The sequence below is a fragment of the Cornus florida genome, unplaced genomic scaffold (assembly GCF_030987335.1).
Source record: "Cornus florida cultivar Cherokee Brave unplaced genomic scaffold, ASM3098733v1 CherokeeBrave_3.0.0_Hap2_Chr11, whole genome shotgun sequence".
In the NCBI taxonomy this organism is placed as follows: domain Eukaryota; kingdom Viridiplantae; phylum Streptophyta; class Magnoliopsida; order Cornales; family Cornaceae; genus Cornus; species Cornus florida.
The window spans coordinates 99,553,272-99,575,158 of NW_026775581.1; the positions used below are offsets into that span (position 1 = coordinate 99,553,272).

The 21,887-nt window shown below is 32.4% G+C and overlaps 1 protein-coding gene across 1 annotated transcript; it reads right to left on the reverse strand.

Moving 5' to 3' along the window:
- Nucleotides 1-774: 774 nt before the first annotated feature.
- On the reverse strand, nt 775-8,377 carry LOC132287036 (probable LRR receptor-like serine/threonine-protein kinase At1g05700). The gene is made up of 13 exons (XM_059789500.1): nt 8,075-8,377; nt 5,079-5,640; nt 4,495-4,985; nt 4,234-4,372; nt 4,060-4,131; nt 3,867-3,938; nt 3,689-3,769; nt 3,044-3,210; nt 2,686-2,915; nt 2,406-2,535; nt 2,174-2,236; nt 1,887-2,076; nt 775-1,359 (listed from the first exon to the last, which is right to left on the reverse strand). The coding sequence occupies exons 1-13, from the start codon at nt 8,145-8,147 to the stop codon at nt 960-962; spliced, it is 2,670 nt and encodes an 889-aa protein (XP_059645483.1). The 5' UTR covers nt 8,148-8,377; the 3' UTR covers nt 775-959.
- Between the last annotated feature and the right edge of the window lie 13,510 nt (nt 8,378-21,887).

The following is a 21,887-nucleotide window of genomic DNA, read 5'->3' on the forward strand; positions in this document are numbered from 1 at the left end:
GGGCTCTTGTTTTTTGTTGTGTAATTTTTATGGGCTTTTAAGGCTTTGTCCTTATTTGATTTCCTTGGCCTTTCTTTCTGCCCTGACCTCTTTGATAGTTTACTTCTACCTCTTAGAGTTTGTCTTTTCTACAATAAATTTTTATTTACCTGGGGGGATTTTTTTTTTTTTAATTAATTAATTCTACCTATATTTATTCTCTTTCATACAAAAATAATTATACATCGTGGCAGCATCAAATAGGTCTCATATATTAATTCTCTTTCTCAAAAAATAGAGAAGAAAAGGGGTCTGTCTGCGCACTAATATCAGCCATAAAGTGGCCTTTCATTTAACATCATTTTTTTGGTTCATTTAGTTGCACAAAGTATCATTTTTTGACCCAAAAATGGTTGAAATATCTCTTCCTAATTGTTTCGGAAACATTTGGATTAGTCAAGTACCTTGTTGGAAGTTAAAGCTCCTGTCATATTGCAAAAAGTTTTAGATTTGCCTTAAATATATATGAATTATAATTAAATATTAAATGTTTTGCATTTATTTTTTTTTAACAAGAAATTCGCACAATCACTTTGTCATTAGGGGTACTCAAACTTGAAATTATCACTAGAAGTGTTTTACTTTCTTATCTGTAATTACCCATTCATCTTTCAAGATGGTTTACATTTTTTTTTTTCTCGTTAAAGCACTTAGGTTTTGCATTGCCATTGGAAGATGATGTCTGTAGATATATTTTATATATTATTATATAATAGAGATAGAGGGGTCCATATATACACAACCACACAATCCATTTACTAGTTAGATAAAGAAAAGTACAATCATTATATACAAATTTCATGAAGGAAAAAGACGACTCCTCTTAAGCATAGAGCCCAGCCATACATTTTGGAGGCACGGTAACGGATTAAAGTAGAGAACTTTCAACAACAAACACAAAATATATTTAATTTACGGAGTTATCGCATCATCGGAAGACTCATTTTACTCTCCAGGTACAAAGGTACTCCAACTGAATCTATCGATTCTGTCCCATGACGAGCTATCTCTGTCGGCAAACAGCCCCTTAATTCCGTCACCACAAAATTCATGTTTGGTCTTTGGGTGGAGTTACCAGATACGCAAGTCATTGCTAATTCTACTGCTTTCCAAACACAATTGATATCGAAATCTCCCTGCAATCTGGGATCAACAACACTTTTAATATCACCATTTGCAAGATTAGAACTAACCCAATCAATTATGTGAATATTCTCATCGTCTCTTAATATTGGTGGTCGACTTGTAATAATCTCCATGAGAACAATCCCAAAGCTATATACATCACTTTTTTCATTTAATCTATTTGATGCGCAATACCTGCAAGCCAACACATGCAAAACATTTATATATATATATATATATATATATATCACCATACACTAACAAAATAGTGTTTTCTAATTCAAAGCCATTGATTAATTTTTCTAACGATGTGATAGACTTATTGAAGAAAATGTTTCCAAAACGACTATTGATTGGTATACTGTTGGAAAATAATCTCGTTGTGGATGAATTATTGAAACTTAAAGTTCATTGTTAGATTATATATAGTTGATTGCCATGACAATTGTTGTGCCTAGCTAAATATATATAGATATATATATATCTAATAATCTATAAAAGTTCATGCATTTTAGTATAATCAAGAAATTAGTACTAAAGTGACAGAAGTAGTTAGGACTTGGGAGTTGCCATGGTATAAAAAAATTGGTGATATCAAGTCATCTTTCGAAGTTGAAGGTGGAGGGAGGGTTCAAGTTCCCAATCAATAACAAAGTAGGTGTATAAGTGTGTTTTTGCAAATTAAAAAATATATATATACATACATATATATATATACTTACTCGGGGTCAAGGTACCCAGGAGTGCCAGCAACAATTGTTGATACATGACTACCACCTTCAGTTGGAAAAGCTTTGGATAATCCAAAATCAGATAGCTTGGCTTGGAAATTTTCATTCAATAAGATATTGGTAGACTTTACGTCTCTGTGGATTATTGGTGGCTTACAACCATGATGCAAATACTCTAGACCTTCATCAATTGAATTCCACATAAGTACTAGTTGCAATTACAACTAAAACAAAATAATATTTGAAATATTAAGGGAAAGGTCATTTTGCGCGCTAACCTTGTGCTGCATCCATTGCTATTCGGATCCTCTCTTCCCAACTCAAAACAATTGAGTTTCTATCTGCATCGAAAAAAAAAAAAAAAAAAACAAGGAAGTTCAAGACAAGAAAATTGTCCAATGTCGTCTTTTTGAAGAAGAAAAATTTATGCTTCTTGTAAGAAGAGACTATTAGGTATCAAAAGGGTGCATAGTTCTATAGTACGTGGAAACATTTAGGTAACATGTATACCAGCTTGGAGATGCCTTCTTAAGTTTCCATTAACCATGTACTCATAGATGATTCCGATGTTGGTGCCTTCTTTGCAGTAGCCAACAAGTGAAGTTAAGTTCTTATGACGAACACAACTAAGAAGGTCCGCCTGCAATAGAAATCCACATTTAGTTCAACATAAACACATACTGATGAGCTCAAAATTTTATTTGACATTTTTGCTACAAGTATATTTTACAAGGTACTTTATTGGATATCATCCTCCAAGGGTGATGGTTTAGAAAGCTATGCAGGTTACCTCGGCTTGGAATTCCTTGTACCCTTGAACTGAGGACAGAGAGAGCATCTTTACAGCAACCTGAGAGTTACCTAAGTAGCCATGGTAAACTGTTCCAAATCCTCCTTTACCAATAACCCTCTGGAAGTTATTAGTAATACTCAATACCTCCGAGTATGTTAACTGTCGATTCTTCATCTCAAAGGACCTATCTTTTTGGTTTGTTTCTGCATCCTCCTCCTTCCTGACCACTGAGATCAAATCAAATTCATAAGGATAATTCAATTGAGAAGATTTTTATTATTTAAATTTGGATATTATTATTTATGTTGTAGGGGACAGGAATTTTTTGTAACTATAAAGATAATGGTTCTTATACCTCGTTTTCTCCTTTTAATGAACCACAAAGTAGCCATTGTTGCAGTTGTTAGTAGCAAACACAGTGCTGCAGCAGATGCGACTACTGGAACAACAATGCTCTTTTTTTTCTTTTCACATGGAATAGACTGACAAGGATTTGTGTTTTCACCTTCAATTTCATCAATACTGTTATGATGACAAATGTTAGACAAGGAGTCCACAAATACTAATAATTTCTTAATCTATTTTAGCTGTTAAAAAAACAGCAGCAGAGATGTAGCCCACTTGTTTTCAATTTTTGCAGAATATTTTTATTATTATTATTTTTTTTCAGGGCTTTTAAAGCTTCAAGAATTCGTTTAGTTAACAGTTTACAAAATAATTGTTTTATGAAAAATAACTTCTTTTATTAAAAAAAAAATCTATGATAATAATTTTGAATTTTTTATTAATGTTTTTGGAAACTATTTTCAGATCGAGAACTAAACGAAACAAACTCTTAATTATCAAGTTTGTCAAAGAAAATAAACGACAATTAATTTGACCTCATCTTCGATCTAAGAAATTAACCTATGGCATAGGGGTAAAATGAAATATGAAATTGTGTCTCATCATGGGAGATCTTGGTAATTTAGGTTTATGGTTTTTGAGAGAAGGAGAAAACCTCAATGACAGTGATCCATCCTTTGACTTTGCAAGCAGTTCTGCTGGAATTGAACCTGTGAAGTTGTTTCCCTTCAAATTTCTGCAGTAGAAGGAAGAGTGATTAATTAACATGCATGCAAAATACCTCATTTTCTTTATTTATTATTTTCTCATGCCATGAACTTGCAATTACTTACAAGAGTTTCAAGAAAGTCAGTCGGGAGAGAAAACCAGGCACCTGCCCTGTTAAGCTATTATTTGACAGATCCCTGAATTAAGCACAACTTATTTTGCATCATGAACAAGTTGACATGCATGTCAATAATTTATATATATGTATATTTATATTCCCTGTGAGGCTATATATATATATATATATAGCTTACTTACAAGGATTGTATCATTGTGAGACTTGATATGTAGGGAGCTATCTCCCCGTTCAATCCACTTGAGGACAAGTCCCTGAATTCCAAGTTGAAGAACTTTGTTAATTAGGACATAAAGTTGTGATGAAAATTTATATTAATTAATTATTTGATCTCAGGGAATGATAATTATGCATACAAGGATATTATCCTAGCGGGTCTGGCACCATTGTCACTGCAGTTGAGACCCTTCCACACATAACTTTGAGGGACACATGGATCTCCTTGCCAGTTTCTGGTCAATCCATACACCGACTTGATGCTCATCATAGCTTGAACTAATTAACATTCAAAAGTTATATGAGAGAGAGGAGTTAAATTAAATTAACATGAAAAGAATGAGCTAGGACACACACACACACATATAATTAAGTTACTTTGTGAGTATCTACATACATACCATCTATGTCATCAGTTTGTGAGTGTAATTGTATTGCAGTGTAAAGCTCAATGGCATTGAGGATGGGTGGATGGGTTGATGTACTGGTCTTCCTGAGCGAAAGCTCAAAGTTTCCATCAGAACTCTCATGAGGAAAATCTCTGTATACTGGAAAAGTGGATAAATATTGAGGAACAACAGGATCATCATAAAATAGTTGATCATTCAAATAAATGTAGAACTCTCTGGTTTCATTTGCCTTCAACACTTCAACTTCAGCGAAGTATAAGTAGATATAAAATTGGTCGTCAGAGGGACTGTCAGGCTCCCATGAGAACAACAATGAATCATAGCTGATGTTGGGGAAGGCGGCCGTGCTCATGACCTTTGATGGTGGTTGCAATAGTCCATGGCCATCGCCATTGGAGTCAATTGTTTTTGTGGTATTTAACTTCCACAGGTAGTCCAAGTTTTTGGACTTCCACATGCGATCGTAAACATCATCCTTGTATCTAAGTGACATATAAGTAGCATGGTAAGAATTTGAAAACAATGTTGGTTTGTGTGCGTATATATGTACGGCCTAAATTAACTTAATGACGCACCTAACAACTTGATATTTATCGGCTGTTGAACCCAAATCGTACCGTCTAAAGTAACTTAATGATGATCCATTTGTAGTTGGATACATGAGAATATTTAAAGGCCTCAACTCCAATGTTGAAATGAAGGGTGTTCCAGTGTCTATGTTTACAAGACAAACATATATATAATCTGTGGAGGGCACATGTATGATCTCGTTCGTCCATATAGAGAAGGAATTTTCTAGCAACACCGTATCCCAATAATCAACTCCAATGTGTAGATCGAATTGTGGTGGTTGATTTTTACCATCATAGTTTCCGTACAAGAATGACGCCCTTATCAAATATTTATTGCCTCTCCCTCCTTCAGGTCTCAGACCGTAACAATTTCTGGCACCTTTAGGAAAGCTTCTAACGTTAAACAATTGTTGTTCCAGTATGTAGTTATTCCTAACAGCAGAGGATATAGCCTTGCTTTCACCTGTGTCTACAAAACCTGCATCTGAAGTGTAACGTATTCCTGTTGTCTTGTCTGTGTAGTTGGAACCTTGAGGAGGAATTCCACAATCTATACTAATGAAGCCTGAGAGGACAGAAACATTAGCCATATGACTAAAATGCTAAATAAACTCAGCACTTCAATCAAGTGCATGTTGAGCGGAAATCAGCCCTAGCATAGCATCACACAAGCCACATGCACGGGCAATGAACAATTTTAGGACTCAATCTGACTGCAACTTAATTCTTGTGTTACTCTCATAAAAAGTATATTTTTTCAGAAATTCCAACCTGAAATCTAATACATCCACAAGATTAATAATATGTTCTATCTGACTCAAAACATTTTCTTTTCACAAGAAGAAAAGCCAAAAAAAATCTATTAAGCAATTAAATAAAGATTGTCCCACATAATTAATGTAATCAACTAATTGGGTGTATTCAGCCATAAACCTGTGATCACCGCATCATATAATATGTATAATATATATATATATATATATATATATATAAAGATTATATATCAATTCTTGCTTGAATAAAATTATAATCACAAAAATTTAGGGTATAAATAAAAGATTTAGAAATTTAGAATTTAATCTCAAAGTAGGACTTATTGGTCCTAAAAGAAACTTTTTAGGACTTATTTATTTAGTGAGAAAAGTATGATGTTGTTTGATAAAATTGAAAATGAAGTACTCAATGTTTTAAAAGTTGATTTTTATGTGTTGAAGATTTGAAGTGGTAATTAAAAGGAGAAATAATAGGTCTTCCGATTATAATTGACGACTCATCCTCCGAATATAATGTAATTGGATGATATTGGAACTCTTAAAACAAAATTCCGTAAACATCTCTTTCTTTTCGACTCATTCCTAACCACGTTGTATTCGGAGAATGAATCGGCAATTGAGGTCGGAAGATGTATCATTTCTCAATTAAAAAATAAAATTTTTTTTGATACCTTTTTGAATTTTCAAATGGCGCTTACGGTTTTGTCAATTATAAAAAAATGGGCAAAGTACATAAAAACTCCCTTGACTTGTAACCTTTTCCAATAAACCCTCGTCTAATTTTTTTACCAAAGAACCCCCTCGACTTGTAACTTTTTTTCAATAAATCCCCCTTGTATAATTTTTTACCAAAGAATCTCCTCGACTTGTAACATTTTTCTGAAGTTAATTAAGGTTAGACTTGGATTGAGATGCTAGCAACCCGAACAAACCCGAACTCAAATTCTAATATTATTTTCATATATATTTTGAATTTTAAATACATTATATATAATATTTAAATTATGATTCCCTTTCTTTTTTTTTTTTTATTTTTTTTTTTTAACTTCATTTGTTAAAATTTAACTTATTGTATATTAACATTTTGGAGAATTTATTTTCTAAGAATTTGTTTGTAATTTATTAAAAATTTATAAAATGTCTTTAAACCTTTTTTTTTAAGAGTAATTTAATCTAAAACTAATTCAAGATTGTATTAAATTTTAAGTGTGAAAATTAATTATATGAATAACTCGAATTTTTAACCCGGAATCTAAGTCCGAGTTGTAAGCCCGAATTTAAAAGTAGAAGGATGGGTTGGGTTTAGGTTGAAGATAGTGATAGGATTGGGCTTTGGTTTAGTATTTCATATGACGGGTTGGGCTCAAGTTATACCTTAAACCCACCTAAGTTGCAGCCCTAGAACTTTTTTGTATGGAAATTAAATAAACCTTCTACTAGCATAGGGATAAAACGGATAAGTGGATACATCAAATTCAAAAAAAGTAGAACATGGATACGACGTGGACATAATTATATTTAAATATGAATTTATATATATATTTACTAAGTAATAGTATTATACGACTTTAATTCATTTCTAATTTCAATACTAAGGTTATTCTGAAATGATTTAAAAAATAAAATTATATTATTATTGTAATGATTATATATATATATATATATATATATATATATATATATATATATATATTCTACACTCATAATGTTATTTTTGGTTTAAATGAACATGAATCTTTTTATGCTTCACAAGCATATGATCATAGTATATAATACTAGTAACAATTTATCTTACAAAGAAAAAATTGAATGCTCTGAAATGTTTTTATATTATTTTTAAAATTATTGGGTATACATATGTTTTAAAAAGTTAGAAAGTGCTGATTTAAGTGTCTGAGAAGTATAATTATAAAGTGTGACACGACATTGTTATATTATTTTTAAATTTTTTTTTTTTTTTTTGGGGTAAATATATTTTTTTAAAATCATTGGGTATACATTTGTTTTAAAAAGTTGGAAAGTGCTGATTTAAGTGTAAGGAAAGTATAATTATAAAGTATTGGTGTCTAATAGGACACGACATAAATTTGACTACTTAGTAGAAGTGTCGGTAATATCTAACACTTGACACAATCAAAGGGGTTGGAGGTGCCGGGCTATCCTCTTCCACTAGCCCCCCTCAGCTCCAAAAGCACTACTGTTTATATAGAGAGAGAGAAAAAAAACCTGATTGATCTTGTCCATGAACCGGCAGGGTAAGAGCTAAACAACAACAAAAAAGTATGAATGACACCCCCATTGCTTTTCCTAGCTAGATTCTGTGCTCCCCAGAGAAAGGAGATTCAATGCAATTTAAGCATTCTGAAGAAACCAACTATATATGTGTGTGATGCGCGATGTCCAGTGGACCAATTCCAAGTCTCGCATGTATCAACATCATCTTCACTTCTCCAACTTGCTTGGTAGTTGATACTATAAGAGGTACGTACGTAGACACGTGTGCTGCTTATTAATGTTGCATTTATTAAGTTGTACTTGTACGTATTCCACAGACTTTTGACTTAGCATATGAAGAAGACTTGGACACCAAGAAAATCTAACGCATGATCCAATTACTACTTGTCAGTGAGGTAGATCTAATTACTTGTAATTTTGTAAAAGAAAAAGCCCATCACATTTTCAGTACAATGTTTCTATGTTTTGCTAGGACAGTGTTTGTTTAGTTTAATTATTTTTCTCCACGTATCTGATGAATGCATGTATCTTTTCATATTATGTTACTGAAGAACTCTATTATTAGTTTATTAATTTAACTTTTTCCACACGACTACATTCTTTTATGTGTCAGTTTTTTAATTTTCTTAGCATATCTCTTACACTGATCTTTTCCATGCTAGATTAAGGAAAAATTACCAAATTTATGCCATTATTAATTAATTAATTACTATGTGTTTTATGATTCATTTTCTGGTGCTATGTAAGTGTGAACTTTTGAATTTATTTGGATGTGTTTTATTTTATGTGTATCATGTCACCTTTTCTAAAGTGCCAATGTTGATACTAGATATTTGATATTTTCATTTTTTTTATAAGAATTTATGTCATAATTAACAAATTATTGATATATATATATTTTTTTATCCAACTTTGTAAGTAGCAATTCCAAAGTTAACTGGACATCTTTCTGTAAATACTTAATGGATTACAAAATCCATTTAATTGACAAATGATATTTATTGTAGATCATCCTTTATATTAAGAGCCCCCAAATTGAAAGTTACTAGCCTCCCGCCCATGAAAGTTCCCTTTTTTAACTAATATACATGGACTTTGGCAGGATGTCTTTCCTCAAGCAAAGGACGGGCAGTAAATAGAATGAAGTAAGGAGAAATATTTTACTTTTCATGATATTACCAATTAATTAAATAGTGGTACATAATAATATGATTTACTAAATAACTATCCATATCGAAAACGTGATATCACCATCTAAAAAAAAACCTTTTTACAAATGAAGAGTTTAAAATGCTGGAGTGTCCAAGGCGATATTATATATATAGACACACACACACCATATAACTTGAGCTACATTTAAAAAAAAATAAAAAAAAAACTACGAAATATAACTTATTGTTGGCCTTTGAATTATTGGGTAACACACGACAGGAATTTCTATTTTCCAGCTAGTTAACGTGATCAAGCAGCTTTATAAATTAAGGAATTTCTAATTTTCATTGCTCTCCTTTGATTCTTTGCTCTTCTGAAATAGGAGGCTCAGTACAAAATAAAGGTGATAAGGTGGCGGCTTTATATAAACGTTCTCCAAAATATGTCAATAAAATAAGAGATTTATATGGGTAAACACATCATTTCATGCATTTATTTACTTGTACCTTGCAAAGACTCTGTCCAGCTCCACCCTTAAATCTCTTTTGTTGGCATTCTTGACCACCACACAGGGTGTCTTGATGGGCCGGAGAAATTAGCTAGAAATTTAGTACAGTTGATAGTTTGTTTCCACTGTATCGGAGGCCAGGTGTTTTTACTCTTTGAGTGAGACAACTCCTATTACGCACCAATTTTTACTCCTTAACAAACCTTTTGGTTAACCGATCAAATCAGTCTTATTTATATACGTGGCTATTTTTTTTGGAAATATGCAATAAAAGTTCAACATGAATGGTCCCATAAGACTGGCATCGTCTATTTGTTGAGGTGCTGTAACTCATCAGTTATATTAGAGTCTTGGTTATTTATGAGGTCGCCTAAAGTCCTACCCAGTGGAATGCTCATAGTTATAAGTTTTATTTTCTTATATTGTTACAAATTTTATTTCCTTATATATTAAACCCCAAGCTATAGTCAGATTTGCGCGTTGACAAAGATTATGAAGGTAAGTCCTTGAGGTATCACTTTCGAATTGCACTCTGATTTGAATGATCGTGCTGTGGGGCTGAGGCCGATAAACGTGCTCTAATAAATAAATAAATAAAATTCAATAGTAAGATTTAATAGTGAACCGAGATAAAGAATTAATTTATTCTAAAAGCAATTTGTTGATAAAATGGTTGATTAAAAGCTAAATATTTTTAGAAACTGCATCTTTTTTGGCTAAGATCTAAATATTGTAATTTTTATATAAGATCATATGGTGGTGTTTGATGTGTTGGAGGATGACCTCAAGTTCACATAGAATTGTTGGGATTTATATGCCCTGGCATAGCAAATTCCTATCTGGATTGTAGTGACATATGTTCCTGACATATCTGAAATATTTATGATTTATATAATTGGTGAATTCAATGTATTATGTTTCGATTCACTATGAAATTGATAGTGTCCATGTAATTACAAGAAATATTTATATATATGTATGTGATGACAATCAATGCATGATATATAAATAGTAATTATAAATTGTTCATAGTCGGTAATTATGGATGGACTCATAATTAATTAAGACTTGAACTGGATCCGCGTTAGGTTGAGATATATTGCGAAAGCCGTCGTATGCAATTACTCCCTATCACCGTCATGGCATTTGACTCTTAAGCATGAGAAAAGTATAGACTCTTTTATTAATTAATAATTACTTTGATTTGTTCGGCGGATTCTTCAGGATCCTTAGACCGACACTTTGGGTAGTTATGTAATTAATAGTTAGAGGGTTATATTTTCAATATTTGCATCATTGCTACTTGTATTTATTTTGTATTGATTATGGTTGATCACAAAGTAAATTCGAAGGCCTTCGTGTGTTTTTAGACAAAATGATTTATTATATATTTATTTATTTAAATTATTATTTTTGTCAAACAAATGTTTTATTGTGATCGAGCCAGAAATAATCAAAGGTACCAAAATAAATATATTAATTAAGTAGTCAGATTGATGGCTATATTTATCCGATAACTAATTATGCATAGAGGGGTCAAAGTGCAATATTGACTTAGAGGTTATTTATTATTTAATTGGAGTTCAATTAATTTCTTTTAGTGGAGTAGAAATTAATTTATGAATTAATTGAATTGGGTCCATGGACCGGGCCAATTATTAATTCATTGTAGCCAATAAAATAATAGGCCCAATGGATTCTCACTCATAACCCAACTTGATATTGGAATCATATTAGATTTGAGACATATGAATTAGAGATGGAGAAGGATTTGTTGTTTCCTTTTCTTTATTTTTATGTTGCCTATAAATATACATGGTTTATGTATATTTTAGGTGGTGATTTTTATGAGAAGGAAAAAGGAATAAATTTTCTCTCTCTAGAAAATTAGGGTTTATGGTCTCATCTAATAGAGGCTCCCACAAGCCTAGTTTTCCGAGGTAATTCATGGAGGCTTATGAGTGATTCCTAAAGGCAAAATAATTACCAAGAAGATGGAGATCCAAGGAGAAGGCATCTTGCTAAGGGATCTACAATAAGTGAGAACATTCACTTTAGAGGAAAGTTTTAAAGGTTTACTCAGACCTTTGATGTAAGTATTCAATCCATTAATTGAATGATACATCATATTTTATTTTTGCATAAAACTTGTCTCTATGTGATGAATCAAGATCTATGAATTTAAATCCCTCGAAAAGTTTTTAAAACTAGCATGCTTCCTAACAGTGGTATCAGAGCATGGTTTGATTCATTACTAGAGATCATGATTTTATGAAATTCATCATTCATGGATCCAATTTTGATATGCATATATTTATTTATTAATATATGTTGATGTATGAATTAATATATTGATATATATTGATACATGATGATGTATGTATAATTGTGAATGGATGATGATGTGTGTTTGGGCCATGGATGAAGCTTATAGGTTAAATTAATGTAATTTTATCTTTGGATGAATGTAATTAAGGCTTTGATATTAGCCGTTTGAAAGTTCAATAATGTAATTTAATTTTTCCCATTGTATTTCAAATTGTAAATTTATTTAAAGCCATGTAATATTCATCAAAGGGTGCTATGAAGCTTCAAGAAGGTCTAAGAGGATTAAATTAGGCTTCAGGAATTTTCTGGGATTTTTTAGAAATTTTTCAGAATTTTTCTGGAATTTTTTAAGGCCTAATTTAATTTCTGAAAATTTTTATTAATTTTTCTGGATTTTTCGGCGTTTTTCCGGTGGCCGGAACGTCACCGGCGGCGAGAAGAACTACTGGAGGAGGCTGGGATCTGGTGCAGTGCACCAATAATGAATCTGGCGCGTGAGGAACATGCGCCAGAAGTGATAGGTGGGGAATGGAATCTGGCGCGTGGGTTCCACGCGCCAGAAAAGTCAACCATTCCGGCGCGTGAGGAACACGCGCCGGACAAAGAGCTGCTTGCTGGCGCGTGAGGAGCACGCGCCAGGCCAAGCAAGTACATCACACGCGCACGTGCCGGCGCGTGGCACGCGCTGTATCGTCCCTCCAGCGCGTGCAGGCGCGTGGGAGCGCGTGGCACGCGCTGGAACTTTCCAGTAGCCCGTGGAGACTTCCTGTCCACTCCCCTAGCGCGTGGGAGCGCGTGGGGACATGCTGGACACTCTCCGGGCGCGTTCCAAGCACTGTTTTGCTTTTCCAAATGTCTACCAGCTTCCTGTAGGTGTTTGCAAGCTGATGGAAGATCTTCGCCAGTGATTAGAGCAATTAAATGTTAAAAGCTGATTCCATTGGCCATTTTATTTGCTTTATCTGTTATTTGTTTATTTATGCGATGTATGAAATGCATGGAATATATAATTGTTAATTAATTATTATTCATGCATTGGATCCATGATATTTATTTAAATGGCTTGATTTATATTAATTAAGTTATGAAAATTAATTGGATTTGATTACTAATTAATTTGAGGGCACTTATTGGGAAATACAAAATTATTATTATTTTTTTTTTGTAAATTATTTTTAAAGTGTGCTTCAAATTAAATTTTAGTGAATCGTTTAAAGTCCAAATATTTTCTAAATTTAATTGGATTAAAATCAAGACGTTTTGCATGCATTATATCATGAAATAAATAAATTCAAAACTCTAATTATGAATGATTAAAAATTGAGTGGGAGCGGGGATTTTTATACATTACCCCATGGCCTTTGTTATTAACACCATTGTAATTAGATCTTCAAAAATAAGGCCCCACGCATGATTTGAAGAGTCTTAATATTACAAGAATGGTTATCTCATGAAAATAATAATATTAAATGTTCATTGTAATTAGATATTTAAAAATAAGGCCCTACGCATGATTTAAAGAGTCTAGATTATAATGACAAGATATTTAATGTTTTATTTTTCATTAGAGCATTAATAACGTTATACACTCAATCTAAAATCAATAGTGTTAGCTCCCCAACGGAGTGGTCTATACTAGGTGATTTTAGAAAGGCTAAACATAATCGGGAATCATTTCATATAGATAGACAAGGCATTGTCTTAAGAGATATGGAAATGATGGGATTTGCCCGCCAATAGCAATAATGAACTTCGCTAACCGAATAAGTTATTGGCGTATTGGTTATTCGATTTTTCATGCAGTGGTTAAGGGACCCACATACTATTTTAATGGAAGTGCTCACCTAATAGTAAATGAATCTCAACAATAGTAATAATGAACTCCTCCAACAGGATAAGTTATTGACATATTGATTGGTTGATTTATTATGCTACAGAGTTGAGGGACCCACATTAATTAAAAGGGATTGTGCACCAATAATGATAACGATTTCTTGTTCGATTGAGATTTATTATATTATGTGGTTAACAAACTCATTTTAATTTAAATATGCATGACAGAATTAATAATTCACCTTGCATGTTGTATGAATGCATTTATATTCAGATAAATTATGTTTAATCCATTTTATCTGCTTGCTTACATATTCTATGATATTGAACCTTATTTATAATGACTGGAAAATGAACTTAGATATTTTATTCACAACGTAAGGGTACAAAATGTGTTTATTACTCCTATACCTATCTCTTTTACTTTGAGATACCAAATTTGACATTAATGCTTTTAATAAATTAGATAAGGCAAATGATATGACTTGGTGCAATATTCTAGAGTTTAGCTCGAATATACTCCAAAGCTAACATTTGTATTATTTTGTTTTCTTCAAGCATCATATTAAATGTCAATGAGATATTTTGGTGAGATTAGATAGAGGATATGCCTAAGTACTGTGTCAAATTTAAATACCATCAAGATAGCCTCATGAACTCCAGTTTGAAATCAAATTTTGGAAAATGATTGTTTATTATTTAAAATTAGCTGGAGATCAATAGGGCTGACTTGGGTGGTAAGTTTCAAGTTGACATGATTATTGTCTTGTTACCAAACTCGTTCGATTCTGTTATAGTGAACTAAATAAGGAATCAGTTTGAGTTCACACTCGTTGATATTCTTATAGAATTGGTAACAGATGAAGGGATAATCAAGAGTATGGGCGTTCTTATCAATCTAACCTAGTCTATACCATCTTCTTCTAGGCCCAAATGGACGGGCAAAGCAAAGAAGAAGGATGATAATAGGACTAGGCTAGCACAAAACATAGGTATCTAAAAAGTTAAAGGGAATAAGGCAGTGTATGTTGAGGGCGAATGAAACTGTTTCTTTTACCGTTAACTAAGACACTAAAGGACAAACTGTCTAAGCAATGACGTGGCATAGGAAAATATATATTTAATCATTGAGCCATGTTTTGTGGTTGTATCTATTGATTTCTGATGGATAGATTCTGGAGCCACTAAACATGTTTGCAATTTATTGTAAGGATTTCAGGAATCCAGAAGCCTTGATGATATGGATATATATTTATCTTTTGACCTGATGCCAAGGTTGTAGTTAAGTCAGTGGGAGTATTACATCTGAAATTAGAGAGTATGAGGATATTAATATTAGAGAACTATCTTTATGCACAGAAGTGAAATGCAATCTCATTCTTATTTCACTTTTGGCTTATAAAAACTAGATCGTTATTTTGTAAAACTGGTTTTATAAAATTGAATAGATATGCGATTGCTTCTGGTGCATTGAAAGATGGTTAATATACTATAATCACAAGCTCTTAAGATTTGCAGGATGTAGAAACTAATGTTGCATCTTCTAGATTGAATATTAAGAGAAAATTTGTTATTCCTGACTCATTGTATTTTTAGTGTCTATTTTTGGGTTGTAATCAATCAAAATGAGATTTAAAGATTGGTTAAAGAAGGTTTATTACCTAGTGAGGCAGAGGAGCCTAAACCAAACTTGTGAATCTTGTTTTGAAGGATAGATAACTCTAAGGGCTTAATCAGCCAAATGAAATAGACATAAAGAACAATTGGAGTCGGTACACACGTACACGTGTAGTCTTATGAACATCCAATCAAGATTACTCACGTTTTGGATAAATTTACCTGTTGCGACACAAGTCTTATACTTTTGGTATATTCCGAGAGGGTCAAGACTGATGTGGAGCACAGATTAGGTAAACTTATCAAGACACTTCGATCTGATCGAGTATTTGAGTATTTCTTGGGATAGTGCAAAGACTATATGGTCAATGAGGGTGTTGTGTACCAGTTTTCCGCAATTGACGCTAAATTAATTTAGGTGTCAAATAGGAATAACAGAACTCCACTTAACATGGTTAGATCTATGATCAGTAATGCCACATTATCTCTTTCATTTAAGAGTTTAGCGTTAATGACATCGATACGCATTATGAACTGCATTCCATCTTAGTCTGTCTCAAGGAACCGTTGAGCTGTGTTTTTGACTAAATATTAGTTTGAATCATATGCACATATGGGGTAGTCTTGCACATGTGCGTTTGATATGGACAAGTAAGTTGGAATCAGATCATAGGCATGCTAGATTTGATAGCTACTCTAAATGTCACTAGGATGGATTATTTTATGATCTCAAAGATAAAAGTTGATTGTTTTCACTCACTGTTTATCTATAGGAAAATCATATTATGAATCACATACCTAGTAGCATAATGTTAGAGAATTTGGTATGAGTACCAGATGTACCACATGTGAACACACTTATTATAGAGATTGAGAATAATATATGAATTCCCTATTGATGCGTTAGCATCATCTACTACACAGATTCTTGCATCGGTACATTGATGTAGTGGGAGGATTATCATCCAATTCGACAGAATCATGTTTTTAGGTGAGACCATTATGGACATCCCTGTTAAACATGAGTTGGACCCAGTAAGCTACACGGAAGCGTGAATCGATGTGGATACAGATCGTTTTGGTGAGTTACTATGAAATCAGAGTTGGAATCTATGTATTCTAATAAATTCTGGGATCTTGTAGAACTTTCTAGTAGGGTGATTCCTATGGAAGGCAAGTTAATCTACAAAAAGATACCAGAAGATTTCTTAGTGAATAAATCATGAGTGTACAAGGGAATGTCATTATTTTTCTTAATTCTATATATTGATGACATCCTACTCATTTATAATGACGTGGAAGTTTTGTCATCAATTAAAAGGTAGTTGTTCAATTACTTTTAAATGAAGGATTTTCAAGATGTAAGCTATATTCCTAGGATCAAGCTTTTGCAAGATCAGGTTAAAAGGAAAATAGGCTTATCTTAATAATCCTACATTGATAAAGCTTTGACCAGGTTTGGTATGCATAACTCAAAGAATGAGTTCTTGCTTTATTGATATGGATCGCTCTCTCTAGTAAGTAGTTTTTCAAGACTAGCAGAGGAGATTGAGTAAATGAGACTGGAACAATATGTTTCGGCATATGAGAGTCTCATATATGCCATGGTCTATACCAAACAGGACATCCGCTACATAGTAGGGATAGTCAGTAGAGATCAGTCCAATACTGGACTTGACAACTGGTCTATTGTGAAAAATATCATTAAGTACCTAAGGAGAATCAATGATATCATACTCATTTATGGATGTGATGATATGGTCCTAGTCATGTATGCTAGTTCTGATTTTCAATCAGAAGTAGATACTATGAGGTTCATGACTTAGTGTATGTTCACTTAATGGAAGGGAAATCAGTTGGTAGATTGTCAAGCAGATTTCAATTGTTGACTCAAACCTGCAGGTGGAATATATTGCAGCCTTAAAGGTGGCAATATAAGCCTATTGGTTTGATCTCACTGATTTAGAGGTTGTGGAGCATACTAGCCTGCCTATCGAGCTATATTGCGACAATAGTGCAGAAGTAGTCCAAACCAATGACCCAAGGTTCCATAGATGAACAAAATACACTGATAGGAAGTATCATGTTCTACATGATATTATCCGGCAAGAAAATGTACTTGTAGCTAGAACATTGCATTGGAACACAACTTTGTTGATCCATTATCAAAGGTGTGATTGATCAATAATTTTGATCATCATCTGGATAACATTGGAGTTAGGTGCAATTTGAATTGGCTATGAGGGCAAGTGGGAGCTGTTGGGATTTATATGCCCTGGCATAGCAAATTCCTATCTGGATTGTAGTGACATATGTTCCTGACATATCTGAAATATTTATGATTTATATAATTGGTGAATTCAATGTATTATGTTTCGATTCACTATGAAATTGATAGTATCCATGTAATTACAAGAAATATTTATATATATGTATGTGATGACAATCAATGCATGATATATAAATAGTAATTATAAATTGTTCATAGTCGGTAATTATGGATGGACTCATAATTAATTAAGACTTGAACTGGATCCGCGTTAGGTTGAGATATATTGCGAAAGCCGTCGTATGCAATTACTCCCTATCACCGTCATGGCATTTGACTCTTAAGCATGAGAAAAATATAGACTCTTTTATTAATTAATAATTACTTTGATTTGTTCGGCGGATTCTTCGGGATCCTTAGACCGACACTTTGGGTAGTTATGTAATTAATAGTTAGAGGGTTATATTTTCAATATTTGCATCATTGCTACTTGTATTTATTTTGTATTGATTATGGTTGATCACAAAGTAAATTCGAAGGCCTTCGTGTGTTTTTAGACAAAATGATTTATTATATATTTATTTATTTAAATTATTATTTTTGTCAAACAAATGTTTTATTGTGATCGAGCCAGAAATAATCAAAGGTACCAAAATAAATATATTAATTAAGTAGTCGGATTGATGGCTATATTTATCCGATAACTAATTATGCATAGAGGGGTCAAAGTGCAATATTGACTTAGAGGTTATTTATTATTTAATTGGAGTTCAATTAATTTCTTTTAGTGGAGTAGAAATTAATTTATGAATTAATTGAATTGGGTCCATGGACCGGGCCAATTATTAATTCATTGTAGCCAATAAAATAATAGGCCCAATGGATTCTCACTCATAGCCCAACTTGATATTGGAATCATATTAGATTTGAGACATATGAATTAGAGATGGAGAAGGATTTGTTGTTTCCTTTTCTTTATTTTTATGTTGCCTATAAATATACATGGTTTATGTATATTTTAGGTGGTGATTTTTATGAGAAGGAAAAAGGAATAAATTTTCTCTCTCTAGAAAATTAGGGTTTATGGTCTCATCTAATAGAGGCTCCCACAAGCCTAGTTTTCCAAGGTAATTCATGGAGGCTTATGAGTGATTCCTAAAGGCAAAATAATTACCAAGAAGATGGAGATCCAAGGAGAAGGCATCTTGCTAAGGGATCTACAATAAGTGAGAACATTCACTTTAGAGGAAAGTTTTAAAGGTTTACTCAGACCTTTGATGTAAGTATTCAATCCATTAATTGAATGATACTTCATATTTTTTTTTTGCATAAAACTTGTCTCTATGTGATGAATCAAGATCTATGAATTTAAATCCCTCGAAAAGTTTTTAAAACTAGCACGCTTCCTAACAAGAATGTGGTTTTGGAAGGGTTTAAAGAAGTATTTGTGGTGATAGAAGTGTGCAAGGGGAAGGGATGCTTTAAGGGGCGGAAGGGTGGTTCTTGGTGGATATTCCGTGAGTGGCGTCATGTCTTTCTGCACACCACAGTTACTGAGCTTACGGCAGAGATGAAGTTAGGCTTAAGAAGTAGTAATGGCTGTGAGAAGATGGTTATTTCATGGGTTGGAGATATGCAAGCATGGATGATGTTCTTAGATACTTGCAGCATTTTCTTTTTTAATTATTGTACATATATAACTATTGGATCTCAGAATTTGTTGCAGTGCTCGAGACACCTATCGGCTCATTTTGTTGCTTTTGTGTTGGGATTGTTTCCTTCTTCTATTATTTTATTTGGGACGTATTTAATGCATAATTGTTGTTTGTATTCATTAGAATATTAATTATTGGTTTTAAATACGTCATATTTTTATTTCAGGTTGCTTGTAGAGAAGGATGATACTTAAAGGATATACATAGTCTTTTTTTTTTTTTTTGATGAGACATTAAAAATTCTTTTATTTCCCTTGTTATTGAGACATAGCTACACTAATAAATGCATTGTAATTTTTTTTTCTTCTTGAATTTGTTGGGAATTGAGTTTATTTGGTTAGTAAATTTGGTTTGACCTTGATAATAATTAAGAACTTGAATTTTTTCTAAATTTGCTTCATTTAAATATATTGTTATAACCTTAAAAAAAAAAAAAAAGTGTCATTTTTCGCAATATTTATATTTGATGTCACATGTTTTTCATATGTGGGAGCTAATACAATTATTGTCATGCCTATCGCAATACTGTATATGACAACAAATACAAATGCTGCCACTTAGCTATGGCAGCATTTGTTTTATTTTATTTTATTTAATTTTAACAACAAATAAAATTACTGTTAGAAACATAAATTTATTTTTTATTTATGATCTCAAATTATATCGAGGGACAGTGACCAACTCATGTAATCCACTCGGATACAAATGGCGCAACTTGGATCTCTCATAAGAGCATGGATGCTCTAGATGGGCTGAATATCAGGATTCATTGACATATTATAGCATTTCTATTCTAAATATCTCAACTACTTGTAATAAATGTGATACGTTTTTTTTCCAAATATCTATTTTAAATGTTCCAGCTAATTGCAAAGGGGACTGGGTCTATGAAAACAAAGGACTGAATAGATGCTGAAGCATCCAGCACCGTTGGATGTTTCAAAGTCCCACTTTGACCGTCTGGATGCTTGGATTTCATTTTAGGCCCTCTGTTTTTGAATAATCAATTATTTAACTTTTATGTTATCGATTGCTAAGTTGGTCATTATGGTAGGGATTTAGTTGCTTTCGTATTAAATTAAGGACGTACGCTAATATCAATTCTTTTGAGTCCATATAATAATAATCTTTACATCCAAAAGTAAGTGTAAACCAAAAAAAATCTTAGACCCACTCTCTAAATCAACGGACACCCTTAGCTTGGAATAGTTTTTGAAAACTATTTTCTTTGAATAATCTGTTTAATACAATTGAGATGAACGGACGAAATTGCACTACTTTTTTAAATGAAAAAAATCAAATAAAAACACAATTGATCAATTGCCAATTACTGGGAAAAATAAATAGAAGTAGAGAAAAAAAAATAATAAACAATGTTGTCCTATATCCAAATGGAAGTATAGAATAAGAAAACATAGATGGGTCATGAATTTTTTTTTCTTTTCAGGTAAAATAATTTTTTTATTTTTGTTTTTTTTCGTGTTTGGCAAAGGTATAGGTTAAGGTTGGAATGAGTCCATCAGACAAGATGTATAAAATAATTTGTCGAAAAATAATGAGTAAGTTATTTTTGTTAAGTTTCAATATTTTTTTTCATAAATATTTTATGGCAATCAAATACCAAAAAAATATATAAATAATTTTTTAAAAATATTTTACATCCAAACAAACTGAGCCAATTCATTCATGCAATGACTGTGAAAGCTAGCTTCAACCATACACAATTTGTTTAAACCTTTCAATATTAATAATTTTTTCAAGTAACAATTAGGAAGTCCCTTTGTCTCCCTATTTTTTTGGAATCTCTCTTGCTTTTTGCGGAAAGGTTCTTTGAGCACAATGATTTCAGTTCCATTGTAAATGCCATGAATTCCGTGTTCCCTTGTCTACCTCCGAGCTTAGAGCGGCACACCAATTCGCAATGACTCTCACATCAGTTGGTAACAAAAATCGATTCTCAAATCTTGTTAGACTTCTTATTTCTTATAGAGTCACGTCTTTGAGTTGCAGAATTACGGGGAAAAGAATTATCAAGAGAGTTAAGAGTGGGCATCTAGAATCCTGGGAGACTTCCTTTAGTTAAGTCCTCTCTTTCTCTAGCATTCAAAGATATTGGTCTTATGTGTTGTGTTGCCAGAAAAGTTTATTGATCAGCTCAACATCCAAAAACATAAATAAATAAGTAAATAAATAAATTTAAATGTATAGCTGTCAAATACAAATTACCTAACATTGCATAATAAAGAAAACTTGTTTTGGGGATGATCTATGTGCCATTGCATAATATGCTGTTATTATTCCCTTATTTTTCAAAAAGATAATGATGATCTATCTTGATATAATTTTCTGATATATACATAAATATATATAGAGAGAGAGGTC

What these genes read in the sequence shown, in the direction of transcription:
- LOC132287036 (XM_059789500.1), bottom strand. Translation starts at nt 8,147, where the DNA reads ATGGGGGTGTCATTCATACTTTTTTGTTGTTGTTTAGCTCTTACCCTG. An exon ending in CTGACTTTCTTGAAACTCTT is followed by an intron (nt 3,770 to 3,866) that starts GTAAGTAATTGC and finishes CTTCTACTGCAG; the next exon opens with AAATTTGAAGGGAAACAACT. An exon ending in ACAAGGAATTCCAAGCCGAG is followed by an intron (nt 2,536 to 2,685) that starts GTAACCTGCATA and finishes TTTCTATTGCAG; the next exon opens with GCGGACCTTCTTAGTTGTGT.